This window comes from Pan paniscus, chromosome 20 (assembly GCF_029289425.2).
Source record: "Pan paniscus chromosome 20, NHGRI_mPanPan1-v2.0_pri, whole genome shotgun sequence".
NCBI classification, from domain to species: domain Eukaryota; kingdom Metazoa; phylum Chordata; class Mammalia; order Primates; family Hominidae; genus Pan; species Pan paniscus.
Window position 1 is genome coordinate 61,331,606 of NC_073269.2, and position 23,336 is coordinate 61,354,941.

Sequence of the window (23,336 nt, forward strand, 5' to 3'; positions counted from 1 at the left end):
AGCTACTCAGGAGGCTGAGGCAGGAGAATCGCTTGAACCCAGGAGGTGGAGGTTGCAGTGAGCCGAGATTGCACCACTGCACTCCAGCCTGGGCGACAAGAGTGAAACTCCGCCTCAAAAAATAAAAAATAAAAAGTTAGCCAAGCATGGTGGCACATGCCTGTGATCCCAGATACTTGGGTGGCTGAGGCACAAGAATTGCTTGAACCCTGGTAGCAGAGGTTGCAGTGAGCAGAGATCATGCCACTGCACTCCAGCCTGGGTGACAGAGTGAGTCTCAAAACAAAAACAAAAACAAAAAAACAAATTATGCTCAGTGAAAGTGGCCAGTCACAAAGAAACACATAATGTATGATTGCATTTTTTTTGTTTTTGAAACAGGGTCTCGTTCCTTCACCCAGGCTGGAGTGCAGTGGCCCCGATCATAGTTCACTGCAGTCTCAACCTCCTGGGCTCAAGTGATCCTTCTGACTCAGCCTCCTGAGTAGCTAGGACTACAGACACACACCACCACGGCTGGCTAATTTTTTAAAATGTAGAGATGGGGTCTCACTCTGTTGCGCAGACTGGTCTCGAACTCCTGAGCTCAAGTGATCCTTCCACCTCAGCCTCCCAAAGTGCTGGGATTCCAGGCATGAGCCACTGTGCCCATTCTATGATTGCATTTTAATGAAACGTCCCAGAGAGGCAAATCTATAGAGATTGAAAGTGGATGAGAGATTTCCGAGGGCTGGGGGCTGGGGAATGGGAGAACTAGGGATTGGTGGCTCAGCGGGGTGAGCTTTCTGTTGGGGGTAATGAAAATGTTCTAAAATTGATAGTGATGATGGTTGCACAATGCTGTGAATATAAGAAGAGTCACTGAATTGTACCTTTAAGTGGTGAATTGTGGATGGCGCGGTGGCCCACACCTGTAATCCCAGCACTTTGGGAGCCTGAGGCAGGCAGATCACCTGAGGTCAGGAGTTCGAGACCAGCCTGGCCGACATGGTGAAACTCCATCTCTACTAAAAATCCAAAAATTAGCTGGGCGTGGTGGCACGTGCCTGTAGTCCCAGCTACTCAGGAGGCTGAGGCAGGGGAATCACTTGAACCCGGGAGGCAGAGGTTGCAATGAGCCAAGATCGTGCCACTGCACTCCAGCCTGGACAACAAGAGCAAAACTCCATCTCAAAATACAAAATAAAAAAAGATGTTTCAAAGGAAATGAGAAACAAAAGAGTCCCACTGATTTCCTCACAATGGGGCCTGATGGGGTCTACGGAGAATTTCATCATAGCTGGCTGGCCCGCGCGGCTCCGCTCACCTGCACTCTCGGTGTGGCAGACCACAGAGTGAGACACGACCTTCATTCCGTCCCAGATGGTCGTGATGGTGGCTGGGTAGGACCGAGCCGGCCCGAGACCCAACACAGACACAGCCTCCCCACATGAAGATTTGTCCTGGGAGCCCCGCTGTCCTCCCACCTCCAACTCAAAGGCCTCGTAGCCTCCCTGGGGGCAGGACCAGATCAAGTTGACTCCATAGCCCGCTGAGGTGCTGACACAGGAAGTGATGGTGACTGCGTCTGGGTCTGGGTGAAGGAAGCAAGAGGTCAGCAGCGCCATCCAAGGTGGCTTTCCACCCCCTCCACCCCCACCCCCAGCTTTCTGAGACGAGCCCATCCCTTCCTCACCAAATCCAAACTACCTCATCTTCCCTCCTTTTCTGTCCTCCCCGAATGGACACAAAGAAGTCCTTTTAAACTACAACTCCCATGAGGCCTTGGGCTCCTCCATCACTGCAGCTCCTGAAGTCATGGCCTGTGGCCTGATGGGATTTGTATTCCATTCATCTCTCAGCTCGCAAGGACTGTGAGCTAAGCCCAGTTCACCACTTGAAGGCAGGAAGGGGATTCTCACATGTGGACGCACAGAGGCTCTGCGTGGAACTGGCTACGTCATTCCTCTCTGCCCACACGGTGAAATTGTACAGCGTCCCGGGTTCCAGGGCCTCCACCTTGTACCACGTCTCATTGGTCCTGCTGGTCTGGTTGACCCAATTCGCTTGGGGATCTTGCCCCCTCTGGGGATGTCCCTTGCTGGCCCACTGGACCCAGTATACGTACAACTGAGAGTGGGGGTCTCCAGGGGCCTTCCACCACAGCATGACTGAGTTCTTAGTCTGAGTTTCATTCTGGAGATCTGTGACCTCATTGGGAGCTGAGAAGTGAGAACAGAGGCCTAAGGGGGTATCCTCGAAGACCCTCCTCCCCCAGCCTGTCTGCCTCTCCCCCACAGCAAAGCTGAGATATCCATTATTGATGGCTCCAGTGGCTAAGGAGGCTGAACCACAGGAAAGAGTCTAGATACCCAAAGACCATGGGGACCAGAATCTCCTAGCCCTCTCCGTCCCCTGGCTACAGCCCTGGGTCCCACCTTGTCATCTTTCTGTTCTTCCCAAATGCACACCAATTCCACCGACTGAAACTACAGTTCCCATGAGGCTATGGATTCTTTGTATCGCTTCAGCTTATGAAGTCATGGCCCCATGGTGTGATGGGATTTGTAGTCCTCCACCTCTCATGGCCCTCGAGATCTGATCTCTGTATTTTCTTTCCCACAGGAACCCCAGGTAGGGTGTCTTCTCACTCTAGACACACCACGTTTGTAGAGGGAGCTGACAAATTTCATCTTTTTAGCCCAAATGACCAAGGATTAAAGAGTTCCAGGTTCAGGCCAGGCATGGTGGCTCACTCCTGTAATCTCAGTGCTTTGGGAGGCCGAGGTGGGAGGATCACTTGAGCCCAATAATTCTACACCAGCTTGGGCAACATAATGAGACCCTCTCTCTACAAAAAATATTTTTTTAAATGAGCTGGGCATGGTGGCGCATGTTTGTGGTCCCAGCTACTCAGGAGGCTGAGGTGGGAGAATCAGTTGAGCCCAGGAGGTCGAGGCTGCAGTAACCATGATCACACTACTGCACTCCAGCCTGGGCAACAGAGCAAGACCCTGTCACACACACACAAAAAAGAATGAACCTAGTCTCCAGAGTGATTTTGATTTTTCTCATGAGCGGGACCCACCGTGCCTAGGCTGAGAGGTGGGGCCCTCTCGCTTCATCTAATTCCCCGGGACCAGCTGTTGGCTATTGTCCAGCTGGTGACTTTGTCAGCTCCTGAGAGGTGGTGCTGGACAATTGGGGGCTCCCCCTGACCCCAAAGAGTCCATTTCCCAAAGGGAGAAAAAACAGGTCCCACAGCTTGGAAAGCCCTGTCTGCTAAGAAACGACACCCACTAGGAACAGGACCTACAGGTTTAAGCTCCGGCCGGTGAGGCTGGAGAGGCCCATGGGTACTCTTCATCTCCCAAGGAGCTCCCAAAGTCCTTTCATCTTTTTCCTTCCCCCATCCTAATAGAGCTGGGTTCAGAACCGACTGTGTCTCACCGGTGGCTGCAGTGAGGGTGCTGTTATAGCCTCTGACCTCATTCCTCTCGGCCCAGACGGTGAGGTGGTACAGGCTGCCAGCTTCCAGTTCCTTTAGGGTGATGTCAGTACCTGAGGTGCTTTGGGTCCTGGGGTCAGTCATGCCTTCCCTGACCCATGAGACCCAGTAGCTGTAGGAAGACTGGCCTGGGCCCTGGGGAGCTGTCCAGCGCAAAGCAATGGTGCTGTTGGTCCAGTCCTGCTTGCTGAGGCTTGTCACTGCGTTGGGGACTGGGAGAGGGAGCAGAGTCAGGATTTCCACATCCCCTAGTCCTCAAGAGTCCAGAACACGGTGATATGCCCTGTCCTTGTGCAGCCCAGCTCATCCAGAAACACTTCCTGGCAGGGCACACTGGCTCAGGCCTGTAATCCCAGCATTTTGGGAAGCTAAACCGGGAGGGTTGCCTGAGCCTGGGAATTTGAGACCAGCCTGAGCAACATAGTGAGACCCTATCGCTACTAAAAATTAAAACAAATTAGCTGGGCATAGTAGCACATGCCTGTAGTCCCAGCTACTAGGGAGGCTGAGGTGGGAGGATCGCTTGAGCTTGGGAGGTTCAGTCTGCAGTGAGCTATGATTGTGCCTCTGCACTCCAGCCTGGGAGACAGAGCAGGACCGTCTCAAAAGAAAGAAAGAGAGAGAGAGAGAGAGAGCCCGGGCGCAGTGGCTCACGCCTGTAATCCCAACACTTCGGGAGGCCAAGGTGGGTGACTGGAGGCCAGGAGTTCAAGGCAAGCTTGGGCAACATGGCAAAACCCTGTCTCTACTAAAAATACACAGATTAGCTGGGTGTGGTGGTGCGTGCCTGTTGTCACAGCTACTTGGAAGGCAGAGGCAGGAGAATTGCTTGAGCCCAGGAGGCAGAGGCTGCAGTGAGCTGAGATTGTGCTATTGCACTCCAGCCTGAGTGACAAAGGAAAACTCTGTCTCAAGAAAGAAGAAAGAAAAGAAGGAAAGAAAGAAAAGAAGGAAGGAAGGAAGGAAAAGAAAGAAAGAAAGAGAAAAGAGAAAGAAAGAGAGAAAGGAAGGGAGGGAGGAGGGAAGGGAGGAAGGAAGGAAGGAGGGAAGGAAGGAGAAGGAAAGAAAGAAAGAGAGACAGAAAGAAAAAGAAGGAAAGAAAGAGAAAGAGAGAAAGGAAGGAACAAGGAGGGAAGGGAGGAAGGAAAGCTTTAAAGGAAGGAAAGAGAAGGAAAGAAAGAGAGAAAGGAAGGAAAGGGAAGGAAGGAAGGAAGGGGAAGGGAAGGAGAAAGAAAGAAAGAAAAGGCCTGTGTCCCCACAGCCCCACACTCAGCGGGAGAAGTCTGGATGGGCTCTCTTCTTCTTCAGGGCAGAGCCAGCCCCCAGCTGTGATTACATCTGTCCTGTGGACTTGGAGAGGCAGATGTCTGCAGAGCCTACGGACTACAGAGCCAGAGCCTAGAGGAGGTGCCACGCCGCTCCTGCTGGTTCTTAACCTCTCACCAAAACAGGGAGTGGCCGTTGAGGGTTCCTACCTGTGGAGATGCTGACATTCTGCCTGGAGCCCCGTGCTCCATTTTTTTCTGCCCATACAGAGAATGTGTACAAGGTTCCGGGCTCAAGTCCCTCAGCTGTCACACTGATATTTGTTGTGTTTCGGGTCTCTGTGCCACCACCGTCTCCAGTGTACTCTACCCAGTAGGTGTAGTCCTGAGGGTCTGGGCCACTAGGGACTTCCCAGCTCAGGGCGATGGAGCTGTTGGTCTGAGTCTCCATATGGAGGTTTCTCACTGGGTTGGGGGCTGAGAAAGTAGGAAGAAGATCCTATGTTGGCAGAGATACAGAACAGAACGGGGCAGGAGTGGGCCCCTCACTGCCCTCAACCATCTTAGCTCTTGTTCAACTGCTGGTGCCAGCAGATGCAGGGTGTATGTTCTAGACCGTATTTCTCAGACTAATGTGCCGGGCGTGGTGGCTCACGCCTGTAATCCCAGCACGTTGGGAGGCCGAGGCGGGTGGATCACCTGAGGTCAGGAGTTCAAGACCAGCCTGGGCAACATGATCAATGGGGTTTAGCAGAAACCCTGTCTCTACTAAAAATACAAAAGTTAGCTGGGCATGGTGTGATGTGTGCCTGTAATTCCAGCTACTCAGGAAGCGGAGGCCCGAGAATCACTTGAACCTGGGAGGCGGAGCTTGCAGTGAGCTGAGATTGCACCACTGCATGCCAGCCTGGGCAACAGAGCGAGACTCAGTCTCAAAAAAAAAAAAAGAAAAGAAAAAGAAAAAACTTTAATGTGTGCACATCTCACAGGGGATCTTGTTAAATGCGGGTTCTGAGCAGTAGGCCTGGGGTGGAGCTGAGATCTCTCATTTCCAGTCAGCTCCCCAGAACACTGATGCTGCTCACACGTGGGTCATAATTTGAGTAGTACTATAGCCTCCATATGTGTGTCCCCTCCCACAAATTCACACGCTGAAACCTAATCTCCAATGGAGGCCGGGCACGGTGGCTCACGCCTGTAATCCCAGCACGTTGGGAGGCCGAGGCAGGTGGATCACGAGGTCAGGAGATTGAGACCATCCTGGCTAACACGGTGAAACCTGTCTCTACTAAAAATACAAAAAATTAGCTGGGTGTGGTGGTGGGCGCCTGTAGTCCCAGCTACGCAGGAGGCTGAGGCAGGAGAATGGCGTGAACCTGGGAGGCGGAGCTTGCAGTGAGCCGAGATCGCGCCACTGCACTCCAGCCTGGGCGACACAGCGAGACTCCGTCTCAAAAAAAAATAAAAATAAAAAATAAAAAAAATAAAAATCTCCAATGGAATAGCATTAAGAGGTAGGGCCCTCACAAGATTAGGTCATAAAGGTGAAGCCTTTATGCCTGGGGTTACTGCCTAAGAGAGGCCCAATGACCCAGCACAGTTTTACATTTCATGTGAGATTACATGCCTGTAATCTCAGCAATTTGCGGGGCTGAGGTAGGGAGATTGCTTGAGGCCAGGAGTTAGAGACCAGCCTGGACCACACAGCAAGACCTCATCTCTAAAAAAAATAAATTAGTCAGGCGTGGTGGCCCACGCCTGTAGTCCCTGCTACTTGGGAGGCTGAGGTGGGCGGATTGCTTCAGCCCAGGAATTTGAGGCTGCAGCGAGCTACGATCCTGCCACTGTACTCCAGCCTGGATGACAAAGCGAGACTCCAGCTCTAAAAAAAAGAAAAAAATAAGAGAGACTCAAGGGAGCTTTGTGTGGTGATGAATATGGTCTCTCACTTTCCAATATGGTAGGCATTAGCACCGTGGAGGATGAAACGGGGACTGGGAGCCCCTCAACAGGCCTTATGAGCACATGAAATGTGAAACTGAATTTGCAGTTTCATGCAACTTTAATGAGTTTAAATTTAATAGCCACGTGTGGCTGGTGGCTACCATATCGGACAGTGGAGATATAGACACAGGGAGCTGTCCACATCAGGGTCATGGAGCTGATGATCTGAGTTTCCATCCTCAATATGTGACACAGTTGGGAACTAGAAGAAGAGTCAGAGGGTCAGAGTGTCCCCACTCACAGTATCTAATTCCTTGAAAGCTCAGGTAACATGCCTTGTCCCCTACACATTCCTGTTGGTGCAGGAAGGTGCCCCTTGGCATTATGGTCCACATTCTAGAGAGTCCTAGACACAGACCGGCCCCAACTTAGCAGCTGGAGGTACCATGGACATTCATTCCTTCTTCATCTCCTGAGCTGAGACTGCCCCAGGATGTGGACATGAGTACCTGGCTCAATATGGCCCAGAGGGACTATGGAATAGACAATCGGCCATGTTCTCCTGCCTACTGTCCCTTAAACAAAGAAGAGATCAAACAAATGGCGACTGCCTCTCACCTGTGGTGGCATTTCGAGTCTCCCGGGAGCTGTTGATTCCATTCTTCCCCACCCACACGGAAAACGCATACAAACACCCGGGTTCAAGTCTATCCACGGTGATGTTGGTGTTTGCTGTGCTTCGAGTCCCTGCTATGCCACCATCTCCAGTGTACTCAACCCAGTAGGTGGAGTTCTGTGGGTCTGGGCCATCGGCCTCCCAGGTCAGGGTGATGGAGCTGTTGGTCTGAGCCTCCACTCTCAGGTTTCTCACTGGGTTGGGAGCTGAAAACCAGTACAGGAGGGAAAATCAGCTGTAGTTTCTGGCCCTCGAACTTTCCAGCCCTTCCTTAACCATTGCATCCAGCAGGTGGAGGCAGGGAGGCCCAGCTCTGCACTGTCCAGTGTGGCAGCCACGAGTTCCACGTGAGTGTTGAGCACCGTGAGGTGGCTTTTGTGAAATGAGATGAGCCGTTAGTGTAAGATCCACACCGGCTTTCGAAGAGTTGGTATGAAATTAAGAATTAAGAATGTCAACTATCTCATTGATCCTTTATATACATATATATATACACACACACATATATACATACACATATATATATACACACATATATATACATACACACATATATATATAGTGGGTATATACTCAGTGTGTATATTTAATGATTCTTTCCTTATATTGATTACATGTCAAAATGATAATATTTTGTATCTGCCGGGCGCGGTGGCTCACATCTGTAATCCCAGCACTTTGGGAGGCCGAGGTAGGCGGATCACCTGAGGTCAGGAGCTCAAGAACAGCCTGGCCAACATGGCGAAACCCCGTCTCTACTAAAAATACAAAAGTTAGCCAGGCGTGGTGGCATATGCCTGTAGTCCCAGCTACTCAGGAGGCTGAGGCAGGAGAATCACTTGAACCCAGGAGGCGGAGGTTGCAGTGAGTCAAGATCGTGCCACTACATTTCAGCCTGGGAGACAGAGACTCCGTCCCAAAAAAAAAAAAGGGCCGGGCACGGTGGCTCACGCCTGTAATCCCAGCACTTTGGGAGGCCGAGGCGGGTGGATCACAAGGTCAGGAGATCGAGACCATCCTGGCTAACACAGTGAAACCTCGTCTCTACTAAAAATACAAAAAATTAGCCAGGTGACATGGTGGGCGCCTGTGGTCCCAGCTACTCGGGAGGCTGAGGCAGGAGGATGGCGTGAACCCGGGAGGCAGAGCTTGCAGTGAGCCAAGATTGCGCCACTGCATTCCAGCCTGGGCGACGGAGAGAGACTCTGTAGCAAAAAAAAAAAAAAAATTGTATCTGATGGGCTACATAAAATATCTCATAGTAATTTAGTTTCTTTCCTTCCTCCTTCCTTCCTTCCTTCCTTCCTTCCTTCCTTCCTTCCTTCGTTCCTTCGTTCCTTCCTTCTTTCTTTTTTGAGACAGGGTTTCTCTCTATTGCCCAGGCTGGAGTGCAGTGGTCCAATCAGAGCTCAGTGCAACCTCTGCCTCCCAGGCTCAACGATCCTCTCACCTCAGCCTCCCGAGTAGATGGGACCACGGGAACACGCCACCACAGCTACTTTTTAATTTTTTTTGTAGAGACAGGCTGACCAGTTTCTTTGTACTTATTTTTATGTGGCTGATAGAAAATTGAAATTCTCTCATGTGGCTTCCACTGTGTTTCTATTGGACAAAAGAACCTGTCGCATTTTGTCAGCTCTCAACCACCCCCTACCACTGTCCTTATAAAAGAAATAAAAATAAAACAAAACAGCGGCTGCCTCTTACCTGTGGCACTAGTGGCAATCTCCACAGAGCTATTTACTCCGTCTTTCTCCACCCACACAGAACACGTATACAATGACCCGGGTCCAAGTCCATCCACGGTGACTCTGGTGTCTGTTGTGTTTCGAGTCTCTGTTCTGCCACCATCTCCAGTGCACTGAACGCAATAGGTGGAGTTCTGTGAATCTGTGCCATCGGGGACCTCCCAGCTCAGGGAGATGGAGCTGGTGGTCTGAGCCTCCACTGTCAGGTTCCTTACTGGGTAGGCGGCTGAGAAATTAGGAAGAAAGATCTAATATAAGCAGGACTACAGAACATAACGGGGGCAGCCAGTGAGCTTTTTGTTTGTTTGTTTTTTCAAGACAGAGTCTCTGTCTGTCGTCCAGGCTGTAGTGCAGTGGCACGATCTCGGCTCACCACAAACTCCGCCACCCGGGTTCAAGTGATTCTCCTGCCTCAGCCTCCTGAGTAGGTGGGACTACAGGTCTGCACCACCACACCCGGCTAATTTTTATATTTTTTCACCATGCTGGCCAGGCTGGTCTCGAACTCCTGACCTCAGGTGATCCTCTCACCTCAGCCTCCCAAAGTGCTAGGACTACAGGCATGAGGCAACGTGCCCGGCCAAGTGAGCATACTTGATCATCAGAGTTCCTAGTTGTCCCTCAACAGCTGATGCCAGTAGATGCAGAGTGTATGGTCTAGACCAGGGCTTCTCATTCTTTGCTGTGTGTACATCTCACAGGGACCTTGTGAAATGCAGGTTCTCACTCAGCAGGGCTAGGATGGAGCTGAGAGTCTGCACTCCACCCCACCCTTTTTTTTCCCCACCAGTGTCACTTGCCAATGTATTTCCATCAGCTCTCAGAGACACGGATGCTGTCCACACATGGACCACACTTTCAGTAGCAAAGACCTGAGCCAACGCTTTCCAACTGAGCTTCTGCAATGATGGAAATGCTCTCCCACCTTCCAGTATGGTAGGAGAACAGAGAAGGAAATGGAAACCCTTCAACAGGGCTTTCAAACATACAAAATGTGAAACTGAATTTGCAGTTTCATGCAACTTTAATGAGCTTAAATTTAATAGCCACGTGTGGCTGGTGGCTACCATATCGGACAATGGAGATCTAGCCAGAGGGAGCTGTCCACATCAGGATCATGGAGCTGATGATCTCAGTTTCCATCCTCAATATGTGACACAGTTGGGGACTAGAAGAAGAGTCAGAGGGTCAGAGTGTCCCCACTCACAGTATCTAATTCCTTGAAAGCTCAGGTAACGTGCCTTGGCCCCTACACATTCCTGTTGGTGCAGGAAGGTGCCCCTTGGCATTATGGTCCACATTCTAGAGAGTCCTAGACACAGACCGGCCCCAGCTTAGCAGCTGGAGGTACCATGGACATTCATTCCTTCTTCATCACCTGAGCTGAGACTGCCCCAGGATGTGGACATGAGTACCTGGCTCAATGTGGCCCAGAGGGACTATGGACTAGACAATCGGCCATGTTCTCCTGCCTACTGTCCCTTAAACAAGTAAGAGCAAAACAAATGGCAACTGCCTCTCACCTATGGTGGCATTTCGAGTCTCCCGGGAGCTGTTGATTCCATTCTTCCCCACCCACACGGAAAACGCATACAAACACCCGGGTTCAAGTCCATCCACGGTGATGTTGGTGTTTGCTGTGCTTCGAGTCCCTGCTGTGCCACCATCTCCAGTGTACTCAACCCAGTAGGTGGAGTTCTGTGGGTCTGGGCCATCGGCCTCCCAGGTCAGGGTGATGGAGCTGTTGGTCTGAGCCTCCACTCTCAGGTTCCTCACTGGGTTGGGAGCTGAAAACCAGTACAGGAGGGAAAATCAGTTGTAGTTTCTGGCCCTCGAACTTTCCAGCCCTTCCTTAACCATTGCATCCAGCAGGTGGAGGCAGGGAGGCTCAGCTCTGCACTGTCCAGTGTGGCAGCCACGAGTTCCACGTGAGTGTTGAGCACCGTGAGGTGGCTTTTGTGAAATGAGATGAGCCGTTAGTGTAAGATCCACACCGGCTTTCGAAGAGTTGGTATGAAATTAAGAATTAAGAATGTCAACTATCTCATTGATCCTTTATATATATTTGTGTGTGTGTGAGTATATACTTGGTGTATATATTGAATGATCCTTTTTGTATTGATTACAAGTGAAAATGAAAATATCTTCTATCTGCCAGGTGCAGTGGCTCACACCTATAATCCCCGCACTTTGGGAGGCCGAGGCAGGCGGATCACCTGAGGTCAGGAGTTCGAGACCAGCCTGGCCAACATGGCGAAACCCCGTCTCTACTAAAAATACAAAAGTTAGTTGGGCGTGGTGGCACATGCCTGTAGTCTCTGCTACTCGGGAGGCTGAGGCAGGAGAATCACTTGAACCCAGGAGGCAAAGGTTGCAGTGAACCAAGATCATGCCACTGCACTCCAACCCGGGGGACAGAGCAAGACTCTGCCTCAAAAAAAAAAAAAATTGTATCTGATGGACTACATAAAATGTCTCATAGTAATTTAGTTTATTTGTTTTTCTTTTCTTTTTTTTTCTTTTGTTTTTTCTTTCTTTCTTTCTTTCTTTTTTTTTTTTTTTTTTTTTTTTGAGACAGGGTTTCTCTCTATTGCCCAGGCTGGAGTGCAGTGGTCCAATCAGAGCGCACTGCAACCTCTGCCTCCCGAGCTCCAGCGATCCTCTCACCTCAGCCTCCCGAGTAGATGGGACCACAGGAACACGCCACCACAGCTACTTTTTTATTTTTTTGTAGAGACAGGCTGACCAGTTTCTTTGTACTTATTTTTATGTGGCTGATAGAAAATTGAAATTCTCACGTGTGGCTTCCACTGTGTTTCTATTGGACTAAAGAACCTGTCACATTTTATCAGCTCTCAACCACCCCCTACCACTGTCCTTATAAAAGAAATAAAAATAAAACAAAACAGCGGCTGCCTCTTACCTGTGGCACCAGTGACAGTCCCCACAGAGCTATTTACTCCGTCTTTCTCCACCGACACAGAACACGTATACAATGACCCGGGTCCAAGTCCATACACAATGACGGTGTATCTTGTGGTTCGAGTCTCTGATCTGCCACCATCTCCAGTGCACTGAACCGAATAGTTGGAGTTCTGTGAGTCTGTGCCATCAGGGGCCTTCCAGCTCAGGGAGATGGAGCTGGTGGTCTGAGTCTCCACTGTCAGGTTCCTCCCTGGGTTGGGGGCTGAGAATTGGGAAGGAGGGTCTGACGAAAAGGGAACCAGGTCAGTACAATCCCTCCCAACCCCCTGAGCTCATGCCCCAAGTCCAGAAACAACGGCGGTCATAAGCCCCTACCATGGACCACTGGACCCCACGGGGACCCCCCAGAGGCTCACGGCAGTTGCGGTCCCACCTCTTCGAGTGGGCAGTGAGTTCAGGCAGGGGTCACTCACCGGGCGCCCTGGCCCCTGTCCAGCTGCACAGGCCCTGGAGGGAACCCAGAGAAAACAGAGTCAGCCTCTCAACCACTCCTCTGCCCAGTGAGGCCGCGGGGCTAGGAGGAGCGGCTGGTCCCCGCCCCATGAGTCACCCTTGCATGGGAAGGAGGGGCCAGCGTTAGGCTGGGCTGTCAGGAAGGTCACCCCAACCGTCTTTCCTGGGTCGAGGAGAGAAGGGGGAGCATGGCAGGAGTGGAGCTTAGGGAGCTGGGGTTGGCTCCACCCGATAAGGCCGAGAGATAAAATTAATGATTTCATTTCCCGAAATATATGTCCTTGGAAAACCAAGGGCAGAGAGCAATGAACAGACTGGGAAGAGAGAAAAAAACCAAGGTTGGGGATCAGGAACCTTGGCCTGAGGGTGGAGGGCCTGGGGGCCTGGGTCTGAGGGAGGAGGGGCTGGGGTCTGGACTCCTGAGTCTGAGGGAGGAGGGGCTGGGGTCTGGACTCCTGAGTCTGAGGGAGGAGGGGCTGGGGGCCTGGACTCCTGGGTCTGAGGGAGGAGGGGCTGGGGGTCTGGACTCCTGAGTCTGAGGGAGGAGGGGCTGGGGTCTGGACTCCTGAGTCTGAGGGAGGAGGGGCTGGGGTCTGGACTCCTGGGCCTGAAGGAGGAGGGACTGGGGGCCTGGACCCCTGGGTCTGAGGGAGGAAGGGCTGGGGATCTGGACCCCTGGGCCTGAAGGAGGAGGGACTGGGGGCCTGGACTCCTGAGTCTGAGGGAGGAGGGGCTGGGGTCTGGACCCCTGAGTCTGAGGGAGGAGGGGCTGGGGGCCTGGACTCCTGAGTCTGAGGGAGGAGGGGCTGGGGGCCTGGACTCCTGGGTCTGAGGGAGGAAGGGCTGGGGGCCTGGACTCGGTTTGAGGGAGGAGTGGCTGCTTCCTGTCCGTGAGCACAGCTGTGTGTCGCCTGAAGCCAGTGTCCCCCGCAACAGACATGACAGTATCTAAGAGCCCGGGTGAAGCCGGTGTACCCCGCAGCAGACACGACAATGTCTAAGAGCCCGGGTGAAGCCGGTGTCCCCCGCAGCAGACACGACAATGTCTAAGAGCCCGGGTGAAGCCGGTGTCCCCCGCAGCAGACATGACAGTATCTAAGAGCCCAGGTGTAAGACTCTCCTACAGTCTCTGCCAAGCCTGAAGCCCTCTTCCTTCTCCACGGGATCTTCAGCACCTACTTCCTCAAGATTGAGGTGCAGGGACCCAGCTCCTTCTCCCTCAGACCTGGGAGTCCCTGCCTTGGGAGCCCGCTCTGGGTGGGGAGCACTTACCAGCAGCACCAGGTTCCCCCAGACCCCGAGGCCCCTGCCAGCCCCAGCCATGCCTCCAGACACTGCCGGGGACCCAGGAGTCCCAGGCCTAGTCCTTCCACCTGCTGGACTTTACACTCAAGAATTTCCCCTTTACCAGATCATTGGTGAAGCCAGAGGCCAGGGCGGGAAGGGGAGGAGGAGGAAGTGGAACCCAGCTCCCAGCCCTGCCCCGCTGGCCCTCACCTTCCTCCCTCACCGCTGCCTCTAGCTCTGACACTGGAGACGCCTCCGATCCTTTCTCCAGCCCCCAGCCCACTCCACTTTGTCCCCTGAAATCTCCCTCTGCACCCCAGGTACCGGGTGCCACGCCCCACTGCTGCACGGATGCGGGACGTGGGGCAGAGGATGAGAGCAGGGGGTGCTGAGAGAAAGGCCAGCTGACTCCCTCGCCTCCCTGGTGGGTGATCACACATCAAGAGCAGCCTGGGACTTAGACCTCACGCCCCCCGTCCCTGGAGCACGCTCTTCCATTCAGGCTCTGAGGCCTTTCCCCTCTCCATCTCCCACAAGCCCCTGCAGCTCTCACAAAATGAGCCCAGCGGGCTCCCACCTCTTGGCCTTTGCCTAGACTGTCTCCCCAGCCAGGTGCACCTGCCTATTTTCCCCGCAACAGTCTCCTACCTACTCCTCCACTAGGATTCAGCTTGGAAATGACCCACGCTGGGCCTGGGGCCTTTCTAGCCTGGTCAGGACCCTGTGCACTATCTTCCACACCCCAGACTCTCCAATTTGCATATCCTTCTGTGACCCTGAGCAAATGACTTAAATCCACAGTGACTCAGATTCCTCATCTCTAAAGAATGGGCACCCTTGTAAATATGCTAAGAGAAATAGATGAGTTACTACCTCGAAAGTCTTGGAACAATGCCTGGCCCATTTTAAACACTTGATAAATCTTAGTCATGTTTATTTTTAGTTCATCCCTAGGCCACCTGTGCTCAGAAGGGGCCTGACACCCAGGGCTTTTCAAAGTGTTTTTGTTGACTTACTATGTGCACACGTGGACTGCCTTCATCTCACATATAGTGCAGAAGTGAAGAATAGAAACCCCAGCCGGGCATATTGGTGTGTGCCCAGCTACTCAGGAGGCTGAAGTGGGAGGATCACTTGAGCCCAGGAGTTTGAGACCAGCCTGGGCAATATAGCAAAACCCCATCTTTACAAAGAAAAACAAAAACAAAGAAAAAATTACCCAGGCATGGTAGTGCACGCCTGTAGTCCCAGCTACCCGGGAGGCTGAGATGGGAGGATCACCTGAGCCTGGGAAGTCAAGGCTGCAGTAAGCTGCAATTGTGCCACTGCACTCCAGCCTGGGTGACAGAGTGAGCCCGTCTCAGAAAGCAAAACAATGGCCAGGTGCGGTGGCTCACATCTGTAATCCCAGCAATTTGGGAGGCCGAGGTGGGCAGATCACCTGAGATCAGGAGTTCGAGACCAGCCTGGCTAACATGGTGAAACCCCATCTCTACTAAAAATGCAAAAATTAGCTGGCTGTGGTGGCAGGCGCCTGTACTGCCAGCTACTCAGGAGGCTGAGGCAGGAGAATGGTGTGAACCTGGGAGGCGGAGCTTGCAGTGAGCCAAGATAGCGCCACTGCACTCCACCCTGGGTGACAGAGCAAGACTCTTTCTCAAAGAAAAACAAAAAAAAGCAAACAAAACAGCTGAGCATGGTTACTCATGCCTATAATCCCAGCACTTTGGGAGGCTGAGATGAGAGGATTCCTTGAGCCCAGGAGTTCAAGACCAGCCTGAGCAACATAGAGAGATCCCATCTCTATAAAAAGTAGAAGTAAATTAGCCAGGCATGGTGGTGCACACCTGTGGTCCCAGCTACTCAGGAGGCTGAAGAGGGAGGATCAGTTGAGCCCAAGAGGTGGAGGCTGCAGTGAGCTGTGATTGCACCACTGCACTCCAGCTGGGGTGACAGAGGGAGACTCTGTCTCAAAATTAACAAATAAATAAGTTCTCACACCACCGCTTTGAGAAGTCAGTTTCTCTGTCTCTGAGAGCCTCAGTTTCCCCATCTGTATACAGAAGGGTTTGGTTGCGAGAAGTTTCCTTTCAGTGGGCACCGGATGTAATTCGTGCCAATCACTTGCTCGGGTTTCTGTTTTAACCTTTCTCTGTTTCTCGCCTGTATCTTAAAAAAAATTTTTTTTTATTGAGACAGGGTCTTGCTTTGTTGCCCAGGCTGGTCTCGAACTCCTAGACTCAAGTGATCCTCCCGCCTTGGCCTCCCAAAGTTCTAGGATTATAGGCATTAGCCACCACACCCAGCTGTCTCCCCTATACTTTTTGATGTCTCTCTCTCTCTCTCTCTCAATCTCTCTCTCTCCCTCTCTCTCCTGGTCCTCCTCCTCCTCCTCACTGTCTCTTCCCTCTATCTTTCTCTCTTCCCTCCCATCTAGATCCCCAACTTATAAACATGCTCGCCCTCCCTGTCTATAAAAAAAATGCATCACTTACATGGACTCCACACCCACCGTCCTACCACACCCTACTTACTTTCTCTTCAAAACCCAACTCCTAGGCCGGGCATGGTGGCTCATGCCTGTCATCCCAGCACTATGGGAGCCCGAGGCAGGTGGATGACCTGAGGCAGGAGGTCAGGAGTTCGAGGCCAGCCTGGCCAACATGGTGGCCATCTCTACTAAAAATACAAAAATTAGCCGGGCATGGTGGTGCATGCCTGTAATCACAGCTACTCAGGAGGCTGAGGCAGGAGAATCGCTTGAACCCAGGAGGGGACACTGCAGTGAGCCAAGATCGCACCACTGCACTCTAGCCTGGGTGACAGAAGGATACTCCCTCTCAAAAAACAAAAAGCAACAATAAAAAAATCAACCACTCCACAAAATGGCCCACATTCCCCAGCTTCCAAAGTCCTCCTGGAGCAGCTGCCTGTGTATGGGGAAGGCACATCAAAAACAAAACCTGTAGGACCTCGGACTCGGGCCCTCCAACTCCAGTCCCGCCTTCAGATGAATGCAGCCCCAGCCAACATCTTAGCAGCAACCTCAGGAGAGACTCGGCCGTGCTCCTCTTTTCCCCTTAAGAACAGAAATTTCCACGGAGCCACTAATGAGAGTCCCATTAGCACGACCCTCATCACCTGAGTTCTTTTCAATTCCTCTTACCTGTGTGATGAGAAGCACCAAGAGAGCGTTGTTTGGTGTATGTAATGATACCGTCTCTAGGTCTGGTGAGCAGGAACCAGAGTCACCACAGTGGGGCAGCAGAGGGCCTGGGCTCAGGTTTCCCAGAAGCAGAGCCTGAGGCAGGGATTCAGATGCTCATGAACTGTTTGAGGGTTTGCTTTCAGAAGACAGAGAGTGATGAAAGCAGTATGGGGCAGAGGAAGGAGCCAAGTGAGGCTATCACTTCAGAGGGATCCCATCACAGAGACAGGATCTGAACTTTTAACCTCTAATCTTTGTCTATGGGCTTCTCCAGGGGTGAGAGTTTCATGACTTTCCTAGTAAAACACGTTCCTCTCAGGTTGAGAGCAAGTTTTTTTTTTTTTTTTTTTAGATGAAATCTCACTCTCACTCTGTCACCCAGGCTGAAGTGCGGTGGCACCATCTTGTCTCACTGCAACCTCCACCTCCACCTCCTGGGTTAAATGATTCTCCTGCCTCAGCCTCCCGAGTAGTTGGGATTACAGGCACCTGCCATCACACCCAGCTACTTTGTGTTTTTTTGGTTTTTTGTTTGTTTGTTTGAGACAGAGTCCTGCTCTGTTGCCCAGGCTGGAGTGCAGTGGCACGATCTCGGCTCACTGCAAGCTCTGCCTCCTAGGTTCATGCCATTCTCCTGCCTCAGCCTCCCAAGTAGCTGGGACTACAGGCACCTGCCACCATGCCCAGCTAATTTTTTATATTTTTTAGTATAGACGGGGTTTCACCATGTTAGCCAGTATGGTCTCAATCTCCTGACCTCGTGATCCGCCCGCCTTGGCCTCCCAAAGTGCTGGGATTACAGGCATGAGCCACTGTGCCCGGTCAGCTTTTGTATTTTCAGTAGAGACGGGGTTTCACCATGTTGGTCAGACTGGTCTCGAACTCCTGACCTCATGTGATCCACCTGCCTCAGCATCCCAAAGTACTGAGATTACAGGTGTGAGCCACTGCGCCCAGCCAAGAGCAAGTCTCTTGAGAATGTGGCATCTGCAAGCAGCCAACACTGCTTAAGAATGAGTGTTCAGTGCCTGCAAAGGAGACCTGGGTGAAGCACCAGCGACGTCCACCCCTAAAGCCTCGCACCTGTTACCAGTCCTGAGCCAGTTCTCAGTCTTGGAACCCCTTCCATGTAGCGGATGCTTTTCCCTCAGGGAGGACTCACTGATACTAGTCAAAGTACATACTGTAAACCTTCCTCCCAGTTTTTCCTAAAGGCCAATATCCATGGTCGCTGGGGATGAGAGAAAGAGAAAAGACTACTGGACTCTGACTCTGAATCAATCGTAATTTGGAGGCACACAAAGGTCACCGTGAATCATGGTCTGACTGGTGTGCTTGGGGCTGTCAGGTAATGAACGGAGGGTTCACCTAAAGACCATCACACAGCGGGTCAATGGGACTCTAAAGACCCTGTGTGGCTCCTTCCTCAGGCCTTGAGAGTGAAGTTGAAATCGACATACTCATAAAATGGCAGACACAATGCTTTGGCTTCCCTGATCTGTAGTGTGAAAGCTTTGATGGTGGGAAGAAGAAATGGAAGCCCCTAGAAATTCCCCCATCTATATTGGGCCAGTCTTTCATTGCTATAAAGAAATATCTGAGACTGGGTAATTTATAAAGAAAAGAGTTTTAATTGGCTCGCGGCTCTGCAGGTTGTACAGGAAGCGTGGTGCTGGCATCTGCTCAGCTTCTGGGAAGGCCTCAGGGAGCTTTTCCACTCATGGCGGAAGGTGAGGAGGGAGCAGGCACATAACATGTCGAAAGCAGGAGCAAGAGAGACAGGACGGGAGGTGCCACACACTTCTATTTTTTTTATTATTATTAAATTTTTGAGATGGAGTTTCCCTCTGTCACCCAGGCTGGAGTGCAGTGACACCATTTTGGCTCACTGCAACCTTCACCTCCTGGGTTCAACTCCCAGCTAGTTTTTGTATTTTTAGTAGAGACAGGGTTTTGCCATGTTGTCCGGGCTGGTCTCAAACTCCTGACCTCAGGCGATCCATGCACCTCGGCCTCCCAAAGTGCTGAGATTACAGGTGTGAGCCACCGCGCCTGGCCTTGCCACGTACTGTAAAATACCCAGATCTCTTGTGAGCTCACCCATCACCATGGGGATGGTACTAAACCATTCATGAGGGGTCCACCCCCAAGATCCTAACACCTCCCACCAAGTCCGGCCTCCAACACTGGGGATTCCATTTCAACATGAGATTTGGTGGGGACACAGATCCAAACCATAGTATCATCCTTCCCAAATAGTCAACCCAGGGAATCACAGAGATCAGCGCCAGCATCAAGCCTTGGAAAACACGGGGGTGGGATATGGGAGGGTGATTCCTAAACATTATCCTTTGATTCACATGATTAATCTATGCAGGAGCTTATGGATCTTGGAAGACAGAAGAAATGGTGATACCGGCCGGGCTCAGTGGCTCACGGCTGTGATCCCAGCACTTTGGGAGGCCAAGGAGGGCGGATCACGAGGTCAGGAGATCGAGACCACGGTGAAACCCCATCTCTACTAAAAATACAAAAAATTAGCCAGGCGTGGTGGCGGGCGCCTGTAGTCCCAGCTACTCGGGAGGCTGAGGCAGGAGAATGGCGTGAACCCAGGAGGCAGAGCTTGCAGTGAGCAGAGATGGCGCCACTGCACTCCAGCCTCGGAGACACAGTGAGACTCCGTCTCAAAAAAAAAAAAAAAAAAAAAAAAAGGTGATACCCTCGGAGGTGGCTGGTCTTCTCAGGGTAAGGTCTCCTTCGCAAATCAGCACAGCCCCTGGCACCTGATATTCAGCTAATGAACTGGAAAAGGCGTTTTGCCTATAGAAGTTAGCCTGAATGAAGAGTGTTCTTTATTCCAACAGTGACAGAAGGTCAGTGTGATTCCCTTTAGACTGTCTGGGACCTCGGTCATCTTATCAACCCATAAGACATCACGCTGTTCCCCCTCACTCCTGGATAGCAATTTATCCTCACTGGAATGGACACTTACAGGTGTTTATTAATTTCTCAGTGATTTGTTGAATGAATGAAGGAATGATGTCTTTACCTTGAGATTGGAGTTCTTTCAGATCTGCTCTCTGCCCATCTCACCAGCCTCTTCTCCTATCTTTACTCCAGCTACACAGATGTCCGTGCATGTTTTTCTTAGCACTCCAGGTGGATTCAAACCTCAGGGCCTTTGCACACACTGTTCCCTCTGCCTGTTAAAATCTTTCTCCACCAGCCAGGGCCTACTTCTCTTTCTACTTCTGGTTGACCCCAGATACAGTTGGCTACTCCCTCCTATGTTTGGAGCCAAACTAAACAAATCTCTTATTATAATACTCATCACATTGTCTGTGGCTTTGCCTATTTTTCCTTTATCAGAGTGGAAGAAGCTTCTTTGGGTAGAGACGAGTCTATTCATCTTGGGGGACATCAGGCCAACTCCACACCGAAGGCTGATGAAACTTCAGGCAATACCCCTTCATCTGAATCTGATGACGTGTGTCACGTTATCCAGGTCCACACTCAGGGATCTGGTCTGCCTTTTCATGTAAGCTTTCTCCACTCTCACTTTCCCTGGACTCTCATCCAGGATTAGATTTTTTTTTCTTTTAAATGGAATCTCATTCTGTCACCCAGGCTGGAGTGCAGTGGCACCGTCTCGGCTCACTGCAACCTCTGCCTCCTGGGTTCAAGCGATTCTCCTGCCTTGGCCACCACGCCTGGCTAATTTTTGTATTTTTACTAGAGACGAGGTTTTGCCATGTTGACTAGGCTGTTCTCGAACTCCTTACTTCATGTGATCCACCCGCGTCAGCCTCCCAAACTGCTGGGATTACAAGCATGAGCCACCACGCCTGCCGCGATTAGATCATTGATCTCATTGCAGGTGAACCAGTCCAGACCACCATCCAGGTTTTCCAGCTTGCTCGCTCCTCACGCTGTGGCTGTGTCCTGTGTTGCCGTGTTTCCACTGAATCCAGCCCTTGTTTTCGCTCTTCCTGGCCTTGCGGGCAGCCAGGATTGAAAGATCCAGGAAGTGACAGGGGCCTGACTCATCAACTTGTAAGAGAGCTGGGGTTCTCCTAGATCCATGCTCGCACTGAGGTGAGAAATGAGGAGCCAGGGCAGGGAGCCTCCTGGGGGGGGGCTGCCAACACCAGGCAGGCGGGGAATAGTGATTTTCACTTGTATCGTGGAGGATGCCACGCACAGACGTGAATAGAAAGAGCCTGGACCGTGTCCTGAGGTCAGCGACTGAGGTCCTGGGTGGGGCCAGCCAGGACCTGCCCGGGGGCTACTGCCCTCTGAATCAATACCTCCAGGGACCCTACGTTGACACCCATGGCCTCCCACTCTCCACCCCTCAGTCCTGCGTGCGGCACGTAGTGCTCACTGGGCGTCTGTGTAGGGGGTTGAAGGCTGAGGCTGGAACAAGGGCGTGGCGGTCGCAGGCTCCAGGGCACGACTGTCCTTCCTCTTCCCCTTCTCAGCCACATCTGGGGCTCCGTCCCTGCAGCCAAGGCTCCCTGGCGCTGTCCTTGGTGCTGACGCGCTTCTGGAAGTGCGGTGCCAGGGTGGCTGGTGCGGCTCCCGATGGAAAAGCCCCACCAACCCCACAACGCAGACTCGGGAGAGAACACGCCACCGTCTTTAGCGAATCTTACCAACCCAGGGCCAAAGCGCCCTGCACCCCAGAGCAGCACTCGTGGTGGGAACACAGGCTGATGTAATAAACAGAAAAGTGACTGCGGGGGATGGGGAAGGCGGGATGTCCTTAGCGTCCCATGGAAAAAACATATTTCCTCCAGATGGGATCATCGATAACTTTTTTGAGTCTTGAGTAAATAACTTCGGGTGGGGCGCGGTGGCTCACGCCTGTAATCCCAGCACTTTGGGAGGCCGAGGCGGGTGGATCACTTTAGGTCAGGAATTCGAGACCAGTGCGGCCAATATGGTTTTGAAAACCCCGTCTCTACTAAAAAGACAAAAATTAGCCAGGCGTGGTGGCAGCCTCCTGTAATCCCAGCTATTCGGGAGGCTGAGGCAGGAGAATAGCTTGAACCCGGGAGGCGGAGGTTGCGGTGAGCCGAGATCGTGCCACTGCACTCCAGCCTGGGCGACAGAGCGAGACTCCGTCTGAAAAAAAGAAAAAAGAAAAAAAAAACACAAAAAAAAAACTATGAGAAAATTCCATCCCCCATTGTTCAGAACCCAGGAATCTGGGCGCTGTGTGGTTTTCCATAAAAACTGGTATATTCGTTTGCTAGGGCTACTACAACAAAGAGCATAGACTAGGTGACCCAAACAGCAGAGATGTGTTTTCCCACCGTTCTGGAGGCTGGAGGTCCAAGATGAAAATGTGGGCAGGGTTGGTTCCTCCTGAGGCCTCTTTCTCCTTGGATTGCAAATGGCCGTGTTCTCCCTTGTCCTCCATGTGTCTGTGTCCTAACCTCCTCTTCTGATAAGGACACCAGTCAGGTTGGATTGTGGCCCACCTTAGTGTGACCTTTTTTTTTTTTTTTTTTTTGAGACAGCATCTCACTCTGTCTCCCAGGCTGGAGTGCAGTGGCACGAACACAGCTCACTGCAGCCTCTACATCCTGGGCTCAAGTGATCCTCCCACCTCAGCCTCCTGAGTAACTGGGACTACAGTGGCACACCACCATGCCTGGCTTACATTTATTTATAAATATATATATATATATATATATATATATATATATATATATATATATATATATATTTTAGACCGAGTCTTGCTCTGTTGCCAAGGCTGGAGTGCAGTCCCGCGATCTCGGCTCACTGCAACCTCTGCCTCCCAGGTTCAAGCGATTCTCCTGCCTCAGACTCCTGAGTAGGTGGGATTACAGGTGCCCACCACCATACCCGGCTATTTTTTTTTTTTTTTTTTTTTTGAGACAGAGTTTTGCTCTTGTCGCCCAGGCTGGAGTGCAATGGCATGATCTCAGCTCACTGCAACCTCTGCCTCCCGTATTCAAGAGATTCTCCTGCCTCAGCCTCCTGAGTAGCTGGGATTACAGGTGCCTGCCACCACACCCACCTAATTTTTTTTGTATTTTTAGTTGAGATGGGGTTTCACCATGTTGGCCAGGCTGGTCTTGAACTCCTGACCTCAGGTGATCCACCCGCCTCGGCCTCTCAAAGTGCTGGGATTACAGCCGTGAGCCACCATGCCCAGCTTGGCTAATTAAAAAAAAAATCTGGGGAGATGGGGTTCTCACCGTGCTGCCCAGGAAGATTTCAAACTCCTGGGCTCAAGCAATCCATCTGC

General features: G+C 51.7%; 1 protein-coding gene across 2 annotated transcripts in view; it reads right to left on the minus strand.

Annotated features, from left to right (window-relative positions):
- Window positions 1-13,881, minus strand: part of PTPRH (protein tyrosine phosphatase receptor type H) — a 27,892-nt gene extending 14,011 nt beyond the window's left edge. Inside the window, exons 1-10 of one of the 2 annotated variants that reach the window (XM_057300520.2) lie at window positions 13,831-13,881; window positions 12,519-12,552; window positions 12,044-12,307; window positions 10,644-10,907; window positions 9,080-9,346; window positions 7,315-7,578; window positions 4,963-5,229; window positions 3,430-3,699; window positions 1,902-2,201; window positions 1,307-1,573 (exon numbers count right to left, since the gene is read on the minus strand). In XM_057300520.2, coding sequence (XP_057156503.2) covers window positions 1,307-1,573; window positions 1,902-2,201; window positions 3,430-3,699; window positions 4,963-5,229; window positions 7,315-7,578; window positions 9,080-9,346; window positions 10,644-10,907; window positions 12,044-12,307; window positions 12,519-12,552; window positions 13,831-13,881 — 2,248 coding nt within the window. Of the gene's footprint in view, window positions 1-1,306; window positions 1,574-1,901; window positions 2,202-3,429; window positions 3,700-4,962; window positions 5,230-7,314; window positions 7,579-9,079; window positions 9,347-10,643; window positions 10,908-12,043; window positions 12,308-12,518; window positions 12,762-13,830 lie in introns of those variants that run through there. The other variant, XM_034944345.3, reaches the window with a different exon arrangement.
- Window positions 13,882-23,336: the final 9,455 nt, after the last annotated feature.